We start from the raw sequence: 16,924 nt of genomic DNA, 5'->3' as shown, positions 1-16,924 counted from the left end.
TAAAGAACTACAATCCCACAAACCATTGGAAAAAAACACTCAATAATTTTTACTTTTTTGTTAATTATATTACTAGATTATTTAAAAATATGTCTGTGCATAGATAAAGATATAAACACACAAACTATCTAAAAATATAGAACTTTTTTATTATAAATGTAGCTTGTATTGCTTTCTTTGCTCACTGCAACTCTGATTGCTCTGATACTTTTTTCCTTTACAAATTTTTACTATTAAAGGTGCATTAGGTGCTTATCTGCCTAAATGCTATTCGTTAGCATAATATCTTTGAAACACAGTCTCTCCTCTGCCATCCAAAGCTACACCTCCTGAAAACCCAAACGCTCACATTAAAGATGACAGTAGACAACCCTCTAAATCATGTCAGTCGCCAGTTAAAAAAACTTTATTGTACTTTCTAATACTACAATTTCAAACTAAAACTGTATCATATCGAGCACATTCAGTTGTGTAGCAAGCAAAACTTGCCATATTGTGCAATATTTCATGCATGCATGGATTGCTGATCTCACTCTCTCATGGCTTTGTCCTAAAGGAACCACTGTATGCTTAGTGCTTGGCTGGCGGCGTATAGGAATTACACTTATTGCTAAGCCATACTTACATGCTATTTCAGACCAAATGTTCAGAGTAACAATGGTAATCAATATAGAGAGTGTGTCACAGGCTGTCATTGTTCAAAAATGAACCAATGTGATGTGAATTTAAAGCCAACTTAACCTCAGTAAAGCAGGCTAGGCAGAATAGCATTATTTTCTGATGCGTTGTTGTTAAACGAAGGGAAAATCTACATTATCGATGCTGTAAAAGGTCCCTTATAAAACTGAAAATATTCACAGTACCCGTTTGCCGGAAGATTTCAGTGGCTGAACAACACTTCTGTGCATATAACCCATTCGTAACAACACAATCTACATAAGCTTTGCGTGACTAAAATAGTTTTAAAACACAACACTACCTGTCTAAAAAATACTTCGTCCTTCCTCCAGCTTGCAAAAGTAAATCCAGTATTGATTCACGATTTTAAAGTTTTGTTTTAGCATTTGTTTTTATGGCTGTCACTCTTATGTGTGCGCGTGAAAACGCGTGTACGCTCAAAAGGCCGAACTGCATGAAAAGGAAATCTACATTTGTTGACAGACAGTTTGGGCTACTTATCAGAATTATGGGAATTATCGGCCTGCAAATTTAAACTGGATGATCTTTTTTTTTTTTTGTCGTACGCCTTACCCAGAATATAAAAATACACAAATACATTTAGATCATTTACTTTTACATTTTGAAGAGACTTTCAACCAGCACAACAAAAAAAAATTCTGAGGACAATCACCTTCTGCACCTTTAAAAAAGACTTTTTAAAAATGCAATAAATTGACACAGATTAGTTCAATACAAGCATAAACATTCGCTCAACAACCTCATAAGCTCATAACAAGTCTATCTTTAAAGTCCCTGTGAAATCAAATTAAGTGAAATTTATTTATGAACTAATTTCGAGAGGATCACGTGCTCATGAATGCTTGTGCTCATGAATGCTTGCAGCTGGCCCCGCATTATTCAATAACGATTTATCAACCAGACGATTCCTAAGCCACTATAAATACCCTAAATTCCATATAACAGCCATCTTCATTTTGAAGAATTCCCTCTTCCACCCCTACTCCTCCTCCTTTCCTAGATGGGTGGCATGGTGGCCCAGTGGTTAGCACTTTTGCCTCACAGCAAGAACGTCACTGCTTCTACTCCTTACCAAGCTGGCCAACGTTTCTGTGCAGAGTTTACACATTCTCCCCGTGCTCACGTGGGTTTCCCCTGTCTTCCCTTTTCTTCCCACCGTCCAAAAACATGCAACTTAAGTTAATTGACTAAACCAAATCGGCACCATAGACATGCTCTTGGTAAGTAGTTATCACTTAAGAGCAATCACTATCTTTTCATTAGCTATACAGCAGGGGAGTTCTCAAGATCTACTTGAGCTCAATCTCCCCTCTCGCCTTGCAAACGGGAGGGAGCCCCGTGCTCGAGGATCTTATGAGCTCACGGCTCTCTCCCATAACAGCATGCCAAACAAGCTTTCAAGAGTTCACACTTAGATATTGCTTGACAGCTGTAAGCAGGTTTGGCATGCTGTCCCGGGAGAGAACCCTGAGCTCGGAGATAGTTGAGCCCAGGGCTCCCGCCAGGTCCATAGAGCATGTGAGGGGAGTACGAGATCAGGTGGTTCTCGAGAGCTCCCCTTTTTGTAAAGGAGAAAAGGAGGAGAAAGGGGTGGATGGGGGGTTTGTTCGGAAAACGAAGATAAGGGAGTAATGTCTAGCTAGGCTACTTATAGTGGGTTAGGATAGATCTGATTGGCTAACTAATGAGTGTAGATAGGTGGCCAGCTGCTGTCAATTATATCACGTGCTCCTCTCGAAATTAGTTTAAAAACTTCACTTATAATCAATCATCAGCTAAGTGTGAACTCTTGAAAGTTTTTTAGATGATAGCATCAGTGTGTTAGTTTTAAGAATATCGATAAGCTAGTGTGCTCCAAAACAGTGCTAAACGTTCATATTATTTAGAAAAAATAAATGACCAAAGCTTGCAGTGTGTCACTTTCACCTAATGGATCAACAAATTTTAGCACGTCACCTTAAAAAAGGTTTGACCCTTCAAGATGCTTTTCATTTGCTTTCTATTTCATGCCACTCGCACTGGCAGAGCTGTGATAATGAAATGATCTGAAATGACATCACACGTCAAACAAAAATGCACATTTCAAAACACTTCACAGGGCCTTTTGAACTTTTTATTTACTTTATCAAATGAAGTTTTAATTTTAGATCCAAATTGTTGGGTTAGACAAAGAACCTGGATGCGCTGCTGTTTTATCCTGCAAACCTTCATTTCTATCAGCTTAAAAGGCTTAAAACAAGTGTGACAGCCAGTAACACGAATAATCGCTTAAAACACAGAGCTCTTAAAGTCAGATTTGTGTGCATGTGAGCACATAAGAATCTTAAAATAAGGGCTAATTGCTCTTTTGAGGACCAAAGTTCAGTCCTGATCTTTCTTTGTAGCGCTGCTTTGAAAGATAAGCAGAAATACACAGAAACAGCTGTGCGTATGAGAGCCGATCACAGCCAAGTGTCCCTGTCTGTCTCTAGTCTCCCCTTACAGCCTTTTCCCACAGCAAATATAAGTAGCATTCGCACATAAACTCTAGAAAATGTCAAGGTGACTTCTAAAGCTATGGTCTTAGCTGTGAAACACTTTAAGTTAGCTCTTTAAGTCAAGCGTCTGTGTAAATTCAACCAGCTGTTGAGGTTTTAAGTTACTTTAATGTATACATATTATCTATGTGTAGACAAATCTTGGAGTTTGCACAAAACAACAACAACAACAACAAAATTCAGTAACTATGGTAAGGACAACTCTTGAGCACATTTTGTTCATTCCAGTATTGCGCAACATCCACCAAAGGGAACACTAGTGACTTCACACAAAACTATTCACCATTTACAAAACCACTAAATGGAGCTGAAACGTCCAATTCCAGCAAACAATTCCCTACACGTTTTGTTTATTACTTGCTCATGATATTTACCTCATGGTTTAATCCAGAAACTCAAAGTTGGATTTTTCAACAGCAAAGGCATACGGATATTTGTCATGCCACAACGGAGAGCAGCAGACGCATGCAACAATATCAGGTTCACAGCGCTCAACCTTAATAGATGTCGACACAAGGCATGCACATATTTTCAGCACAAATATGCAATGCAGTGTTATTTTAAAACTGGATATGATTTAATGCAACAATTTATTCACGTTAAAATCTTTGTTTTTCTTTTATACCGGTATCAAAACATCCAGATGCCCTTTATGCTGCTGACAGCAATGTTTAAGTAAAGATATGAATGTGTGCTGCACTTTTTCCTCTCAAAAACAGAATAAACACACAAGAAAAATCACTGCGGTGAGAAAAGAAGCAGTAGCCCTGCAATTCATCGTGCTGACAGATGAGGTTATATACTAGTATGATTATAGTATATTTGAGACTGCAGACAACATAGATCTGCCTCGCTGAGATTTTACATATAATTATCATTTTCCTATAATTCATATATCATTATTTATCCAGTTTTAAAAGAGAGACCTGGCTAATGTAGCCACCATACAGTCGCTTTTTAAAAATGCAATTATACATTATGACAAATATGTTCTCATCAGAAACAATCACACACTTCCATTACAACTCTCTTTATAATGCCTTTAAATTCAACAATAGACATTTATATATGCAGTTTTAGATCTTTTTGTATTCTAATTATTTCATGCCAATGGTTCATACTACTGATTATTTTGCTAAGTACTGTTTAAAACTAAAAAGCAAGCACGACAAATTGACATTAAAGAATAGCTGTTATAAACATTAGATAGATTGTAAACATTAGTTCCATCTATTTCAAAAAGGAGGAGTTGCTATTGGGAGTGTTTAAACATCGCATACTTTTGATTTTCCCAGAAAAATAAACATTCAGTGTTTTTCACATAACAAAAAAATGTTTGTAGGCTTTCAAAGACAACCTACAGTTGGGAGAATGAATTTAGCTTTGTGAAATTATAACTCTATCAAATGATTCTCAAGTGATGTTTAACATCAGAGCGAGGATTTTTATTTACCATATTTCCTTTTATGTTTTTTTCTGGAGAAAGTCTTATTTCTTTTAGTTTGGCTGGAATAAAAGCAGTACTTGAGTTTCCCTATGTAATTTTTAAGGTCAACTTTATGAAGATGGCAAAAGAACTCATTTTTCTGCATTTTAATAAAATATGTTCACAGACTGACAATTTACAAAGTGATTAATACAAGAGTGCCTTTATGCACAAATTAGAAAATATTTCTGACACAAAAAAGAGATTTTTGCTGCTTGTTCAAACTAATTATTTTAAATGAGTTGAAACAACACATTTCTTCAGGTTTTTAGGAACAACTTAATTGTTTTATGTTCAATTCACTTAAATTTGTAAAAACTATTAAGCTAATTTAATCAATTTGTGCTGGGACAACATGAATAAATGGCAACATAGGCTCAATCTGAAAACGTAGCCCTATACCTACATAAAAGGTACGTATGGCTGCATTTCATCTTTAAAATAAGCTACTGGGTGGTATGATGTTGTTTCTTTTCATGCTACCAGCTGGCTGTTGGCTTTGCCACTGTTACCAGTTTGTCCATTGATTAGTCGCATACAATATGTCAGCAAGTGCTTATTTTAAGCCGTATCCTGTTCCGGGAAATGTCAGATATTCATGTTTTGCATTCCGGCATTTATTTTAATTGATCCGGCATTAACATTTGCATGGTAAATACCTGCGTGTGTGTGTGTATGTGTGTGTGTGGGAGAGAGAAAAAGAATGTAAATGAGTCTCAGTGAAAAACAGCGAGCAAAGTTGTGTTGATTGTAAAGGCAGTTACATTTTCGACTAATCAGCTTTCTTATGTTTACAGTCATTCTCATTGGTTGGTGATTATTGATTTGCATGCAGTGAGCAGTGAAAATAAATAACAGCGTAGTGGCCTACCTAAATAATATTTGTATTATAAAAATGCCAGATGCAGTCAAGCATATATTCAGTTTTTTTAAACCACGAGTATATCTTATAATGAGCCTGAATAAGAAAAGATGAAACTGCTCCTGGATCAGGATAGCAGGAGACAGAAGCAAAGCAATCTCTCAAGTATCGGAAGAGGTAACTGTGGACTCTTAAAGATTTGAAGATTAGACAAAGTGAGTCATTTTTGCTTGACATATAATAGTGAAGTAAACTGAATGTCAGAGGTGTTAGTGAACTGAACAGTGAGGTGTTTAATACGATTTATGTTTGTAGCTACATGTTTGTTTTCCATGGTTGACAAATATTATTAAAGACCATTCAGAAATGTAATGCTTTTTCGCTATAACTGCTTAGTAATGTCATGTTCTGAAAAATTCAAATTGTGTAGCAGTCATCAGTCACGGTCACTTTTATTTCCTGGTTTTGTTTCGGAAATGATTCATTTACAAATTAAGCACTGACGCCAGTGCACTTGAGACTTAGAGAGGAGTTGACCGCGATGACGGTGTTCCGAGTCGGGGAAAAAACGGTTCCATAAAGCAGTTAAGACAAAAACAGAAGCCAAAAAGTAAAATAAACAAGTAGATAAAAGGGTGAGAATATGGTAAACTCTTCAAGCGTATTAAAAATGAGAGGGCTTTTATTTTTCTGGATTGTTTTTGAAAACACTGTTGGTTTGGTTTAGGCAAGTGGGTGTGCAGGTCAATCTGTGCTTTTAAAAACATTATCGGTTGTGTTTAGGGAAGGAGTAGGGTGGGTCAGTAGATTGTTCAGTCATTCAGCCCACAGCGACTTCTGGTGGATTTACGTGAAAAGAGTAGGTGCGAATGGCACTCGTGAGGGATATTTGAGATCTGAAAAAGCATATACAGCGGCCTTTGGCGGAGCCATGAAAACAAAAACTGCAAAAAAAAATGTAGCTCCTGGGACATATTTGGCGATCTCCAGAAATGTACATAGGGGTACGTAATTAGAATGAGCTTGGGTTGAGGAATAATGTAGAACCCAGCATTTTTTTACAGTCAACAACAATTAAGTTGTCCCAAAAACCTTACGAATTGGGTTGTTTGAACAAGCAACAAAAGTCATTTTTGAGTGAAGATTTTGATCAGTGTGACATTGCCACTGGTTATGTTGACTCTGGGATTATTTATGCAAAACGTCTTCCTAAGGTGGATCAAACACTTCAGACTCAACCACAAACAAACCTTTAAAAACAGTTGATCTAGTTTTTCCACAAGGACCACACATGTGTCCCCTACTCACGAACACACACTTTCTATGTTCCTTTCACACATGTGTTTTCTGTTATCACTGCACACACACACACACACACACACAAAATGCTGGCACTGCCATGCACGTTAACCCAGATGAACCTTCTGCTGGTCAGCATTATCATGAAGTTTCCAGATCTGCTTACTGTGGTTTTCAGCTGCAGTGGCATGGCATATGGAAGCATATTAGTGGTTTTAACTCTGCCAAACCAGAAATCGCGTGATGAAAGATTTAACAAGAGAGGGGAAGAGTCTGCTGTCCACACCAGTGGCTGATACTGACCAATGAGCACACACACACACACACACACACACACACACACACACACACACACACAAACACACTAACTAACTTGCAATAAAAATCACCTCCTTTTCTCTGAGAAATGCAATTTTCTTTTTGAAATCCAAAAAGTCTACTTTTCATTCAATTAAAAAGAACTTTTAGGACATTTGGTATGAGGGTCAAAGACAAAATGTCCTACTTTAGTTTAAAATCATTTTCGGTGCAGAATATTGTAAAAGCATAGTACAGTGCTCAGCATAATTGAGTACTCCACATTTTGAATTATTTTTTTTCCCCATGTCTCAGTGAATATAGGCGATGTATTTTGGTGCATTTAAACAAAACAGATTTATTAAACAGATATATTTAATAAGATAATATTTTTGTCACCAAACATATTTAAAAAATTGAATGATAATACAATTAAATTCAAGCTAAATATTGCAAAAAAATTTACAGCTAACAAAACGTTAACTAAATTTGTACATTTTTTTTTTTGCTTCTCTTAATTTCTTCTCTTTGTACATTTCTATTTAATATTTCATTATATTATATAAATTTGGCTGTACTAGTTTTTGGACCGTTATCTATTCTGCGAATAGACACCAGATGAAAGACTAACAGTGGCTCCCAATAAACAACAGAATTCTCTCCAAAATTTAGAGAAAAACTAAGACTCCTAGTCAGCGACCACGTCTGCCTGAAGGCCATGAATGCAAATGACAGCAACGGCTGTCCCTCTGGCAGAAGGCATTTTAGGCAAGGTAATAAAATGAGTAGTCTTTGAGAACCGGTCCACAACAGTAAAAATACCCATATTCCTATTAGAGGGCGGGAGAACTGTAAAGAAGTCGATTGAGATATGGGATCAGCAAATGGAGTAAGCAAAAACAAAAACCTGTGTGTCACGAGCCATGGCTGGCCAATACAAGTTTGACAGCCAGAAGCTCTGAATCATGTTCGGTGGCAGATTAAAGATAAAAGTGAAATTTCTGCCATAGTAAGTTATTTTGTTAGATGAGCTCCAGATTTGGCTTCAGTACTGACTAATCTAATGTTTATGCACAAATATAATATTGTATAGCTTCCTATTAAAACTATTAATTTAAAAGACAGATTTGTGAGGGGTGTACTTATCTATGCTGAGCACTGTAAATGCAGAAATCTTTACGTTTACTGCAATAAAAATAAAATACCAAAATACTGGTAAAATGCAGTTCTATCATTGCTCAGCATTACAGATCATAAACAATATGGTTAAAATAATTTATATAGTTTAAATTATGTAGAGTACGTAGTTTAGTTATAAATTTAAAGACAATAAAGTAAACCATTATATTGGGGTATTTTTAATCCAAGTTTTTTAACTGAGTGGGGGAATAAGAAAATGCTAAACTTAAGGTTGACCCTCACCCCTTTAAACGTTTATCCATTCTTGAACGTAGTTGCATATTTACTTTTTCTCAGGTCATCTTGCTTATGAGGCTGTCTATCAACCATCTATAAAAAAAATCGAATGCAACATTTTTCTAACGATCAACTAATGATGGCTTAAAGATGATTGACAGACACCCTCTCATTAGCATGTTAAGCTGAAGTAAAATAAACACACAACTACGTGACTTAAGGTTTGAAAAGGGGGAAAATCAACTTTAGGTTAAGCATTTTCTTATTCCCTCAACATTTGTGTAATTTATGTAATTATTTACCTGCCCGCACTATTATTACTTAATTTATTTATGTATGCAGGAATCTGTAGATATTATAAATACATTTTTATTTAATAGCATATGTATTTAATTATTTATTTATGGATTTATTTACTCATTTAATTATATATTTGCGTATTTATTTATCTACTTATTTACTGTTTTTGCTGGTTTCATCCTCCATACCTTAAACAAAACAAGAGCAAAACGTGTAATGTAAAATTCAGGTCAAAGTGCTTTTGTAATACCTAAAATAACATTTATGGGATTTATTTAAACTTTGTTTTACAGTATATGGGTAACTCAAAAAGAACTGTAAAATATTGCCTTTGAACACTCACTAGCTCTAACTTCTGCGCCGATCAAACATATTGCTGTTCCAACTAATGCCGCTAGTTGCGCAGAAATACAACAGACTTCACACTTCTGTGTCACGACTTCTTTCTGAAATGCAGAGTGCTATAATGCAAAACACGCCCTACAAAATGAATATACATGACAATGGGAAACATCTGAAGTTCGTAAGACCCCGTAACTTTACCTGAATCAGCTGTTAAGCAGGTGAGTTTTGACAAACACGAGGAGCTTGTGTAAGTTTAACCGTCGACGCGGCGTCTTAGCACCCGTCAGTCAGGCGCGAGTAAAATCACAGCAAAACGCTTAACGTTTGTTTATACAATGTAAATATTCAAAAGCCATTAATAAATAACACCCAAACAAGCAACATACTCATTTAGTTCACTCATATGCGCTTGCCTCGCGAGCGCGTGTCGCCTTTATTAAAGTTCCAGGTGAACAAATAAAAAGAGGAACTACCAACACAATGTTCACTGAGTTCAGGCAGTGAATGATAAACCAGTCGAATAAGCGTTACATGGAGATTATTATCAAAACTAATTGAATTTGAGAAAATTATTCTTGTTTAATGTATTTAATACATCTCTTATTTTGCCTATTTATCATGCTCATATTGCTAATATTTTGTTTAAAAGTCTGCTTGATGAAATTATTGCATTAAAAGTAAAAAATTGTGTTTGTTTATTTGATAATGAAATATTCTATTTGCAAAGACAACATAGCCTTATAATGACAAAAGCTGAAATAATCATGTTTGGCATTAATCTTTCAGTTCAGATGACCAAAAAAAAAAAAAAACACAGCTTAATGATTGTTATTATGAATAAATATCTTGATTGGAGCATATATAAATATTTAATGTGACGTATTGTACTACAGTACCATTGATCATTCCTTATTCCTTATATATTCCTAATATTTGAGTTAAGGTTAATACATGGATAAATGGAAGCAGCAACTATAACTATAAATTGTTGATCTACAGACAATATTTTAGTTTTCACTTTGAGGGTTTTCAAGCTGAAATCCACCCTAATATATCCCAAAATTGCAGTTATACATCACATTTAGGTAAAATAATAATTATGGTGGCATTAGATGCTTCAATTCTTTTATAAAGTGGTGAGAACGTGTGATAATAATCTAGTTAAGATGCATTGTTGTATGACGGCTACTCTCCTGTTTGGTACTCCGTGAACTGTGTAAAGCAGTAAGTTCATCGTTTAGAGATGCACATGCTAAGAATGCAATTTTTTCTCAAAAGCAACCCATAAAAATAATAAGCCGGTTTCCATGAAATGCACTTTTCTCTACATTAGTGGTTAAGCCATGAGAACTGCAGTCATTTGAAGTCGGTTTGAAATCAAAATGTCGCAATGTTTATTTTGCGAGTGTGCATTGATTTTCTGTAAAAGAACAATTAATCCATGTTAATCCACTGAACAAAATAATGTTTGTTTTGGGAATCTTCAAGTCTGACCATTTGCTTCCTTGTTTGTTGTTGCAGTCCTTCTTTGTTGATGTCAGTTTGATGGCTTCATCCACAATAATCTTAGCCACACCCCTCTTACTATTAGTTTGCTGTGAGGGAATCATGCACAAAAAGAAAGCCCCGCCCCCAACTCAATATTCCGTTTCAGGTGGAAGTACATTAACATGTTGAAATAAAAGTCTCAGCAATTTTTCATTATCACGCAGAAACTCAATCTAGCATGATATATATAAGAAATATCTCACCAGTTATAAAGTGACCTTCTTTCTGACCTGCAGCCCTCAGAAATCAACCACAAAATAAAAAATAAATATCTTATAAAGATATCTGACTGGATTCAAATAAGTATTATGATTGGAAGATAAATCATTATAAGGAGATTGCATTCAGCAAGTCCACCATCATTTTAGGAATGGGTTACGAAATTGGGGAAGGTGTTAGCATATGAAAAAATGACATCTTATTTCTTGATAAATTGGATGGTTATCAGAGAAGATGGGAGGGAAAATATTTGGCATTTTAGGATGCAAAAGATCACTGTGGTGAGACGCACGGTAAAAGTGTAATTATCTTGTTTGATTGACTTATGTATTATTATTTAGGGATGTCCTGATCAGGTTTTTTTTAACCTCAAGTCCGAGGTAGACTTATTTGATTTTGAGTGTCTACTGATACCGAAACCCTATCAGATACTTCTATAATACATTACTTTTGTATGTGTTATTTTTTTATTTATTGAGTTTATATTATTTATCTGTATTTACTGGATACATGATAGCACCATCTAATAACTATAACTGCTGCTGTTGGGGAGGGGAGCAGAAAGAGGCTGTTAAAAGGATGTAAAAATGTGTAAACTGATGGTTAAATTATTGAAGATAATAAAAAATTTGAATCATAAAAAAACAAATATCCTTTTCAGTCAACGTTGGCACAAATTGTGTGCATATGTGTGAGGATTTGTGTAATGTGGGAAAACATGCCAAAATGGCTTACATATTAATCCCTGGGCTAATTTGCATTTAACTTATTAGGCTTGTGTGTCATTCATTTCTGATGTTTACAATGAATCAGCATGACTGGCGGCCACTGTTGCGTGGTTTCCATCGCTACTGTGATTAACACAAGATTGTCTTTCATATTTGATGTTCATCCTTTTATCATATGGGTTTTTTTTCTAGTATAGTTTTAATAAATAAAATTTACCAATATGAATGAAATGTTATAAACAACGCTAGCGTATGTGATCATGTAAATACACTGTCATAAATGCTGGGTTGTTCAAACACAAATAGATTAAGTTAACTTAAGTGTTTTTACAAATTTAAGTGGAGTGAACATAAACAATTAAGTTGTCCCAAAAAAACCTAAATTATTATGTTGTTTCAACTCATTTTAATTAAGTAGTTTGACCAAGCTGTAAAAGTCATTTTTGGAGTATATGACCACTGTAAAAAGCAATTACTTTACAAATTGAGTAAACCCACTGCCTTAAAAGTGACAAGTTGATTTTACTTTAGTGTTTCTGTTGTAACTATTAAGTTCACTTAACTTAATTTTATAATTATGCACAGTTACTTAAAGCGAGTAAACCAATTGCCTTAAAAGCAACAAGTTGACTTTATAAAAATAATGTCAGTAAACCCATTGTAACTTGGAACTGTTAAGCTGACTTAATTTTTTATAATTATGCAAATTGCACTTACTTTTTAAGTCAACTAATCCCTTTTTACAGTGTCAGACTATTTTAGCACATCTGTTTTCAAATAATTACTGTAATTATCACAGTACAGGCCCGGATTGGCTAATCGGGAGCACCGGGAGATTTCCCGGCGGGCCGGTTCGTTTTTTGGCCGTGAGGGCCGGTGTCCCTAGTTTTTTGCACTCTCAGCAGTCACACTTTTTTTTTTTTTATCTATTTATTTATTTGACCATAGCTTCACTCTTTTTATTCATTATTTTGAAACAGCGCCGCTCTTCTTGTTTATTTTCTCGCAGCCCCGTTTGCAAAATGCAGCCTGCAGGTTAACTAACGTTAATGATGATGTAACGTTAACTATCATCATTCGACCCCAAACAGCGAATTCGAGAATTCGAATAATTAATATTAATGAATAATACACCTGCTCAGTGAAAATCAGATGATTCACTACATTAATAAATCTGACATAACTTGCCACAGCCATGTCACCCTGCAGCCCAAGACCGGTTACTCACTGAAGCTAAGCAGGGCTGAGCCTGGTCAGTACCTGGATGGGAGACCACTAGGGAACATTAGGTTGCTGTTGGAAGTGGTGTTAGTGAGGCCAGCAGGGGGCGCTCAACCTGTGGTCTGCGTGAGTCCTAATGCCCCAGTAAAAGTGAAGGGGACGCTAGACTGTCAGTGGGCGCCGTCTTTCGAATAAGACGTTAAACCGAGGTCCTGACTCTCTGCGGTCATTAAAAATCCCATGGCACTTCTCGTGAAAGAGCAGGGGTGTAACCCCGGTGTCCTGGCCAAAGTCTCTCTATCGGCCCTTACGATCATGGCCTCCCAATCATCCCCTTCCACTGAATTGCCCAATAGCTGGTGTGTGGTGAGCGCACTGGCGCCGTTGTCCTGTGGCAGCCGTCGCATCATCCAAGTGGATGCTGCACACTGGTGGTGGTGTGGAGAGACCCCCTCATGATTGTAAAGCGCTTTGGGTGTATGGCCATACACGATAAATGCACTATATAAATACACATTACATTACATTGATCAGAAATCTAAAAAGGGGAGAAAAAGATTAAGCCATCAATAGAAAGGAATGCCATGTCTTGCGGGTCACATTGCAATACTTGTTTTTTATTCTCACTGTTATAGCGTTATCGTGGACCAGTGGTAAACATGTTGCGTTACAACATCGCCAACCCGCGTTCGAATCTCACCTGGAAAATTATTATTATGTTTTTTTCATCTTTATTGTTAAAACATATAATACTGTTAGGGCTTTTGAACATTTGAATTTCTAAAGCAGCTGTTTTCTTGAAAAAGACGTGATAGTGTCATTCGAAACTGAATTGGAAACGACCTTATTTTAATATAGTCAGTCGTGAACTGAGGTGGGCCGGTCTGGCTTGAAACTACAGGGCTGAAAAGGAGTCCCACTCCGGCCCTGTCACAGTATCACATATTTGGTGCTTCATTAAGTCAATAAAATCTACAATTATAGCCTGTATTGAATTTAGAAGACAAGCTGGAGTCTGGAAGAGCAGATTTATTTAACTGTATGTCATTTTGCTAGATACTGAAAAGCTGGGGGGGAAAAAAAACAAATATAATAAACATGTATTGGAAAAAAAGTGATTAGTTTACTTTTATTTTAGAAAAAGCAAGTACAATTTGCATAATTAAAAAAATTAAGTCAACTTTACAATTCCAGGTTACAGTGGGTTTACTTACATTATTTTTGTAAAGTCAGCTTGTGGCTTTCAAGGCAATCAGTTTACTCGCTTTGCTAACTAATCACTTTTTACAGTGTACTTAATCATTTTAAGGCAATGTTTACTCAGTTTTTTTAAACAAAGTGAACTAATCACATTTTACAGTGTAATTACCATGAACATAATTATGTGTAACAACATATTAATACACTGTAACATATAATGCGATCAAAAGCAGGCTGTTGCTAGGCTAGAATCGCTTTATATACACTAATGATCATGGATATTTCTGTCATAGGCTTACATTTCAGGTTCTGGTTATGTTTGAGCATAACCTAAGGACAAGCTGATTTAATACAGAGTGCACGGGGGGGGTCAAACAGTAGTTAGCAACTGTACAACAGACTGTGTGATCTGCTTCATTACGTCAGATTAAGGAGTTAAAATAGAACAGGCTTTCCCTGCCGTTGACTGTGTTTTTGTGTGTGTCCGTCTGTGTGTCCAACATCTCGTGGAGACAATAATTACCAGTACATTAAGGAGATGAGTGAGGCTTAGGAAAGTTTAACCTTTGAACACCAGCCATGCGCCAGGCTGGCATTGCAGCCAAATACACACAGACTAATACACAAACACACAGGGCTCTCCTTGAGACAGAAGGGTAATGTGGTGTGGTAAAGAAGGATTTGTTTGATTTCACAAAGGTCATTTCTGTTTCCATATAAACATTTAGTCGGAATGCATGACAAGGTTTTACCTTTGTAACTGACTAAACAAAGAAAAAAATTACTTCTCTTCGGAAAGGAAGTAGCATTTGGTATCAAAATATACCCAAACACCCGTGCATTGTATAAAGTGGGTATTCAGTGGTGAGGAAACCTCCTCTAGCCTAATTTCTTCTTGCTGTTTGCAGCTGTACAAACACCAAACATGAAGATCTGCTCACAGTGCCGAGTCTGCTTGGTATTTGTTCAAATGAATTTGGCATTAGAAGTCCACATGACACCAGGAATGCAGGTGAGTTTCTATTTTGACACATTCTACCGTTTTATTCCCCTGATTTAAAGCTAAATTTTCAGCAATCACTGCTCAAGTCTTCACTGTCACATGATCCTGCGAAAATCATTCAGATATGCTAATCTGGTGCTCAAGAAACATTTGTTGTGGTCCATTTTGAAAACCACTTTCTCATATTTTTTTATGAATATTTATTTGAAATATGTATTTTTTGTTACATAAATTACATATTACTGACCACATATTTTTAATGATCTATAGCAGGGGTGTCCAAACTCGGTCCTGGAGGGCAGGTGTCCTGGAGAGTTTAGCTCCAACCCTAATCAAACACATCTGAACCAGCTAATCAAGCTCGTACTAGATATACTAGAAACTTCCTGGCAGGTGTGTTGAAGCAAGTTGGAGCTAAACTCAGCAGGACACTGGCCCTCCAGGACTTGAGTTTGGACACCCCTGGTCTATAACATTTTCTGTATTTTGTCTGTATGCACTTCAGTGTCTTTCATTAAAGTCAGCATGAACCGAAATTTTCTGAGACTATTATTTCCGGCAGCCAGCAGCTAGCTCACTAAGACAGCACTACAACACCTGCAGACTTCATCATATGTCATCACGATCTCTAGATTCATATGAGATCAGACTATCACAAATGCTGTAGTTACTCCAGTTGTGTTATTTTTTGGTATTTATCTTCAGGAAATCACTGAAGGCATAAATTATGTTATCATAACGATCTAAAGAGGCAATAAGATCATAACTGTACTGCGCATTTACACCGTGGCCATATTCATCTATGTAAATACACAAAAAAACAACATTAACATTATAGCAGACACTGTAAAAAGCCCATTCCCAACCACTAGACACTCATTCTGAAGAATCTCAGTTCGAAGGGCTATCGACCCCTTCCCCTTAGCCCTACGCCTTCAAGCTAAAGAGAATTAAGGGGGAGGGCTAAGGGGTAGAATTGCGATCGGGCCTAGTTCTCCTCTCCATGCTGCACACCGGAGGTGGGTGAGGACCTTTCCCCCGTGTAAAAATGTGTAAAGTGCTTTGAGTGTCCAGATTAGCGCTATATAAATGTAAGGAATTATTACTATTTTTGTATGTTTATGTACACCCATCTGAAATGGAATATTGAGTAGGGGGCAGGACTTTCAATTTGTGCATCATTCCCTCATAGTAAACTAATAGTAAGAGGGTCATGATTAAAAATATTGTGGTGAAGTCATCAAACTGATGTCAACAGAGAAGAACCGTCTCTCCAAACGTGGAATCAAAAGGGCAGACTTTGATTGAAGACCACCAAAACAAACTTTTTTTCCCAGAGGATTAACTTGCACGGATGAATTGTTCACCTTCAAAGAATAACAATGTACGCTAGCAAAGTAAACATTGTACATTTCTGTTTCACATGCTCTTTAGGATCAATCCTTGAAGCAAAATGTTCTTTACTGTTTTCAAAACTTCCCTAAGTTGATGCCTTTAATGACTGTGGCTTAGTATGTGGTTAGTCAGGAATATACTGACAAAATAGACAGCTGCAAGTCCAAAAACCCTTAGTCAAAGGGAAAATATTTAACTGTTTGCATCGTTTAACTCTCTAGCCACAGTTGTTCAGGGTGCAAATTCTTTCTAGTCAGTAAATATCCAAGGGTTATAATTACCAGTTGAATGTAAACATCAAAGCACAGGTCATGTGGGGTTTTATAAGCCTAATTAGATTTAATCAATGGAATATCTCATACCTAAGTG

The 16,924-nt window shown here is 36.3% G+C and overlaps 2 protein-coding genes and 1 long non-coding RNA gene across 11 annotated transcripts in view; 2 read left to right on the top strand and 1 right to left on the bottom strand.

Annotated features, from left to right (window-relative positions):
• The window catches only part of si:ch73-335l21.1, a 76,778-nt gene that overhangs the window by 56,235 nt on the left and 3,619 nt on the right, over positions 1–16,924 (bottom strand). The window lies entirely within an intron of this gene.
• LOC141375341 (uncharacterized) lies at positions 3,858–7,537 on the top strand. Its single transcript, XR_012383236.1, has 2 exons — positions 3,858–5,435; positions 5,520–7,537. It is a non-coding gene; the product is annotated as an uncharacterized lncRNA (long non-coding RNA).
• The window catches only part of acap1 (ArfGAP with coiled-coil, ankyrin repeat and PH domains 1), a 101,989-nt gene continuing 94,357 nt past the window's right edge, over positions 9,293–16,924 (top strand). For 3 of the 5 annotated variants that reach the window (XM_073906807.1, XM_073906813.1, XM_073906812.1), the window contains exons 1-2: positions 9,293–9,459; positions 15,066–15,169. In XM_073906807.1, coding sequence (XP_073762908.1) covers positions 15,083–15,169 — 87 coding nt within the window. In that variant the 5' untranslated portion in view covers positions 9,293–9,459; positions 15,066–15,082. Of the gene's footprint in view, positions 9,460–14,780; positions 15,170–16,924 lie in introns of those variants that run through there. The other 2 variants (XM_073906811.1, XM_073906810.1) reach the window with 2 other exon arrangements.

This window comes from Danio rerio, chromosome 7 (genome assembly GCF_049306965.1).
Source record: "Danio rerio strain Tuebingen ecotype United States chromosome 7, GRCz12tu, whole genome shotgun sequence".
NCBI classification, from domain to species: domain Eukaryota; kingdom Metazoa; phylum Chordata; class Actinopteri; order Cypriniformes; family Danionidae; genus Danio; species Danio rerio.
This window is presented reverse-complemented; position numbering and strand designations above follow the sequence as displayed.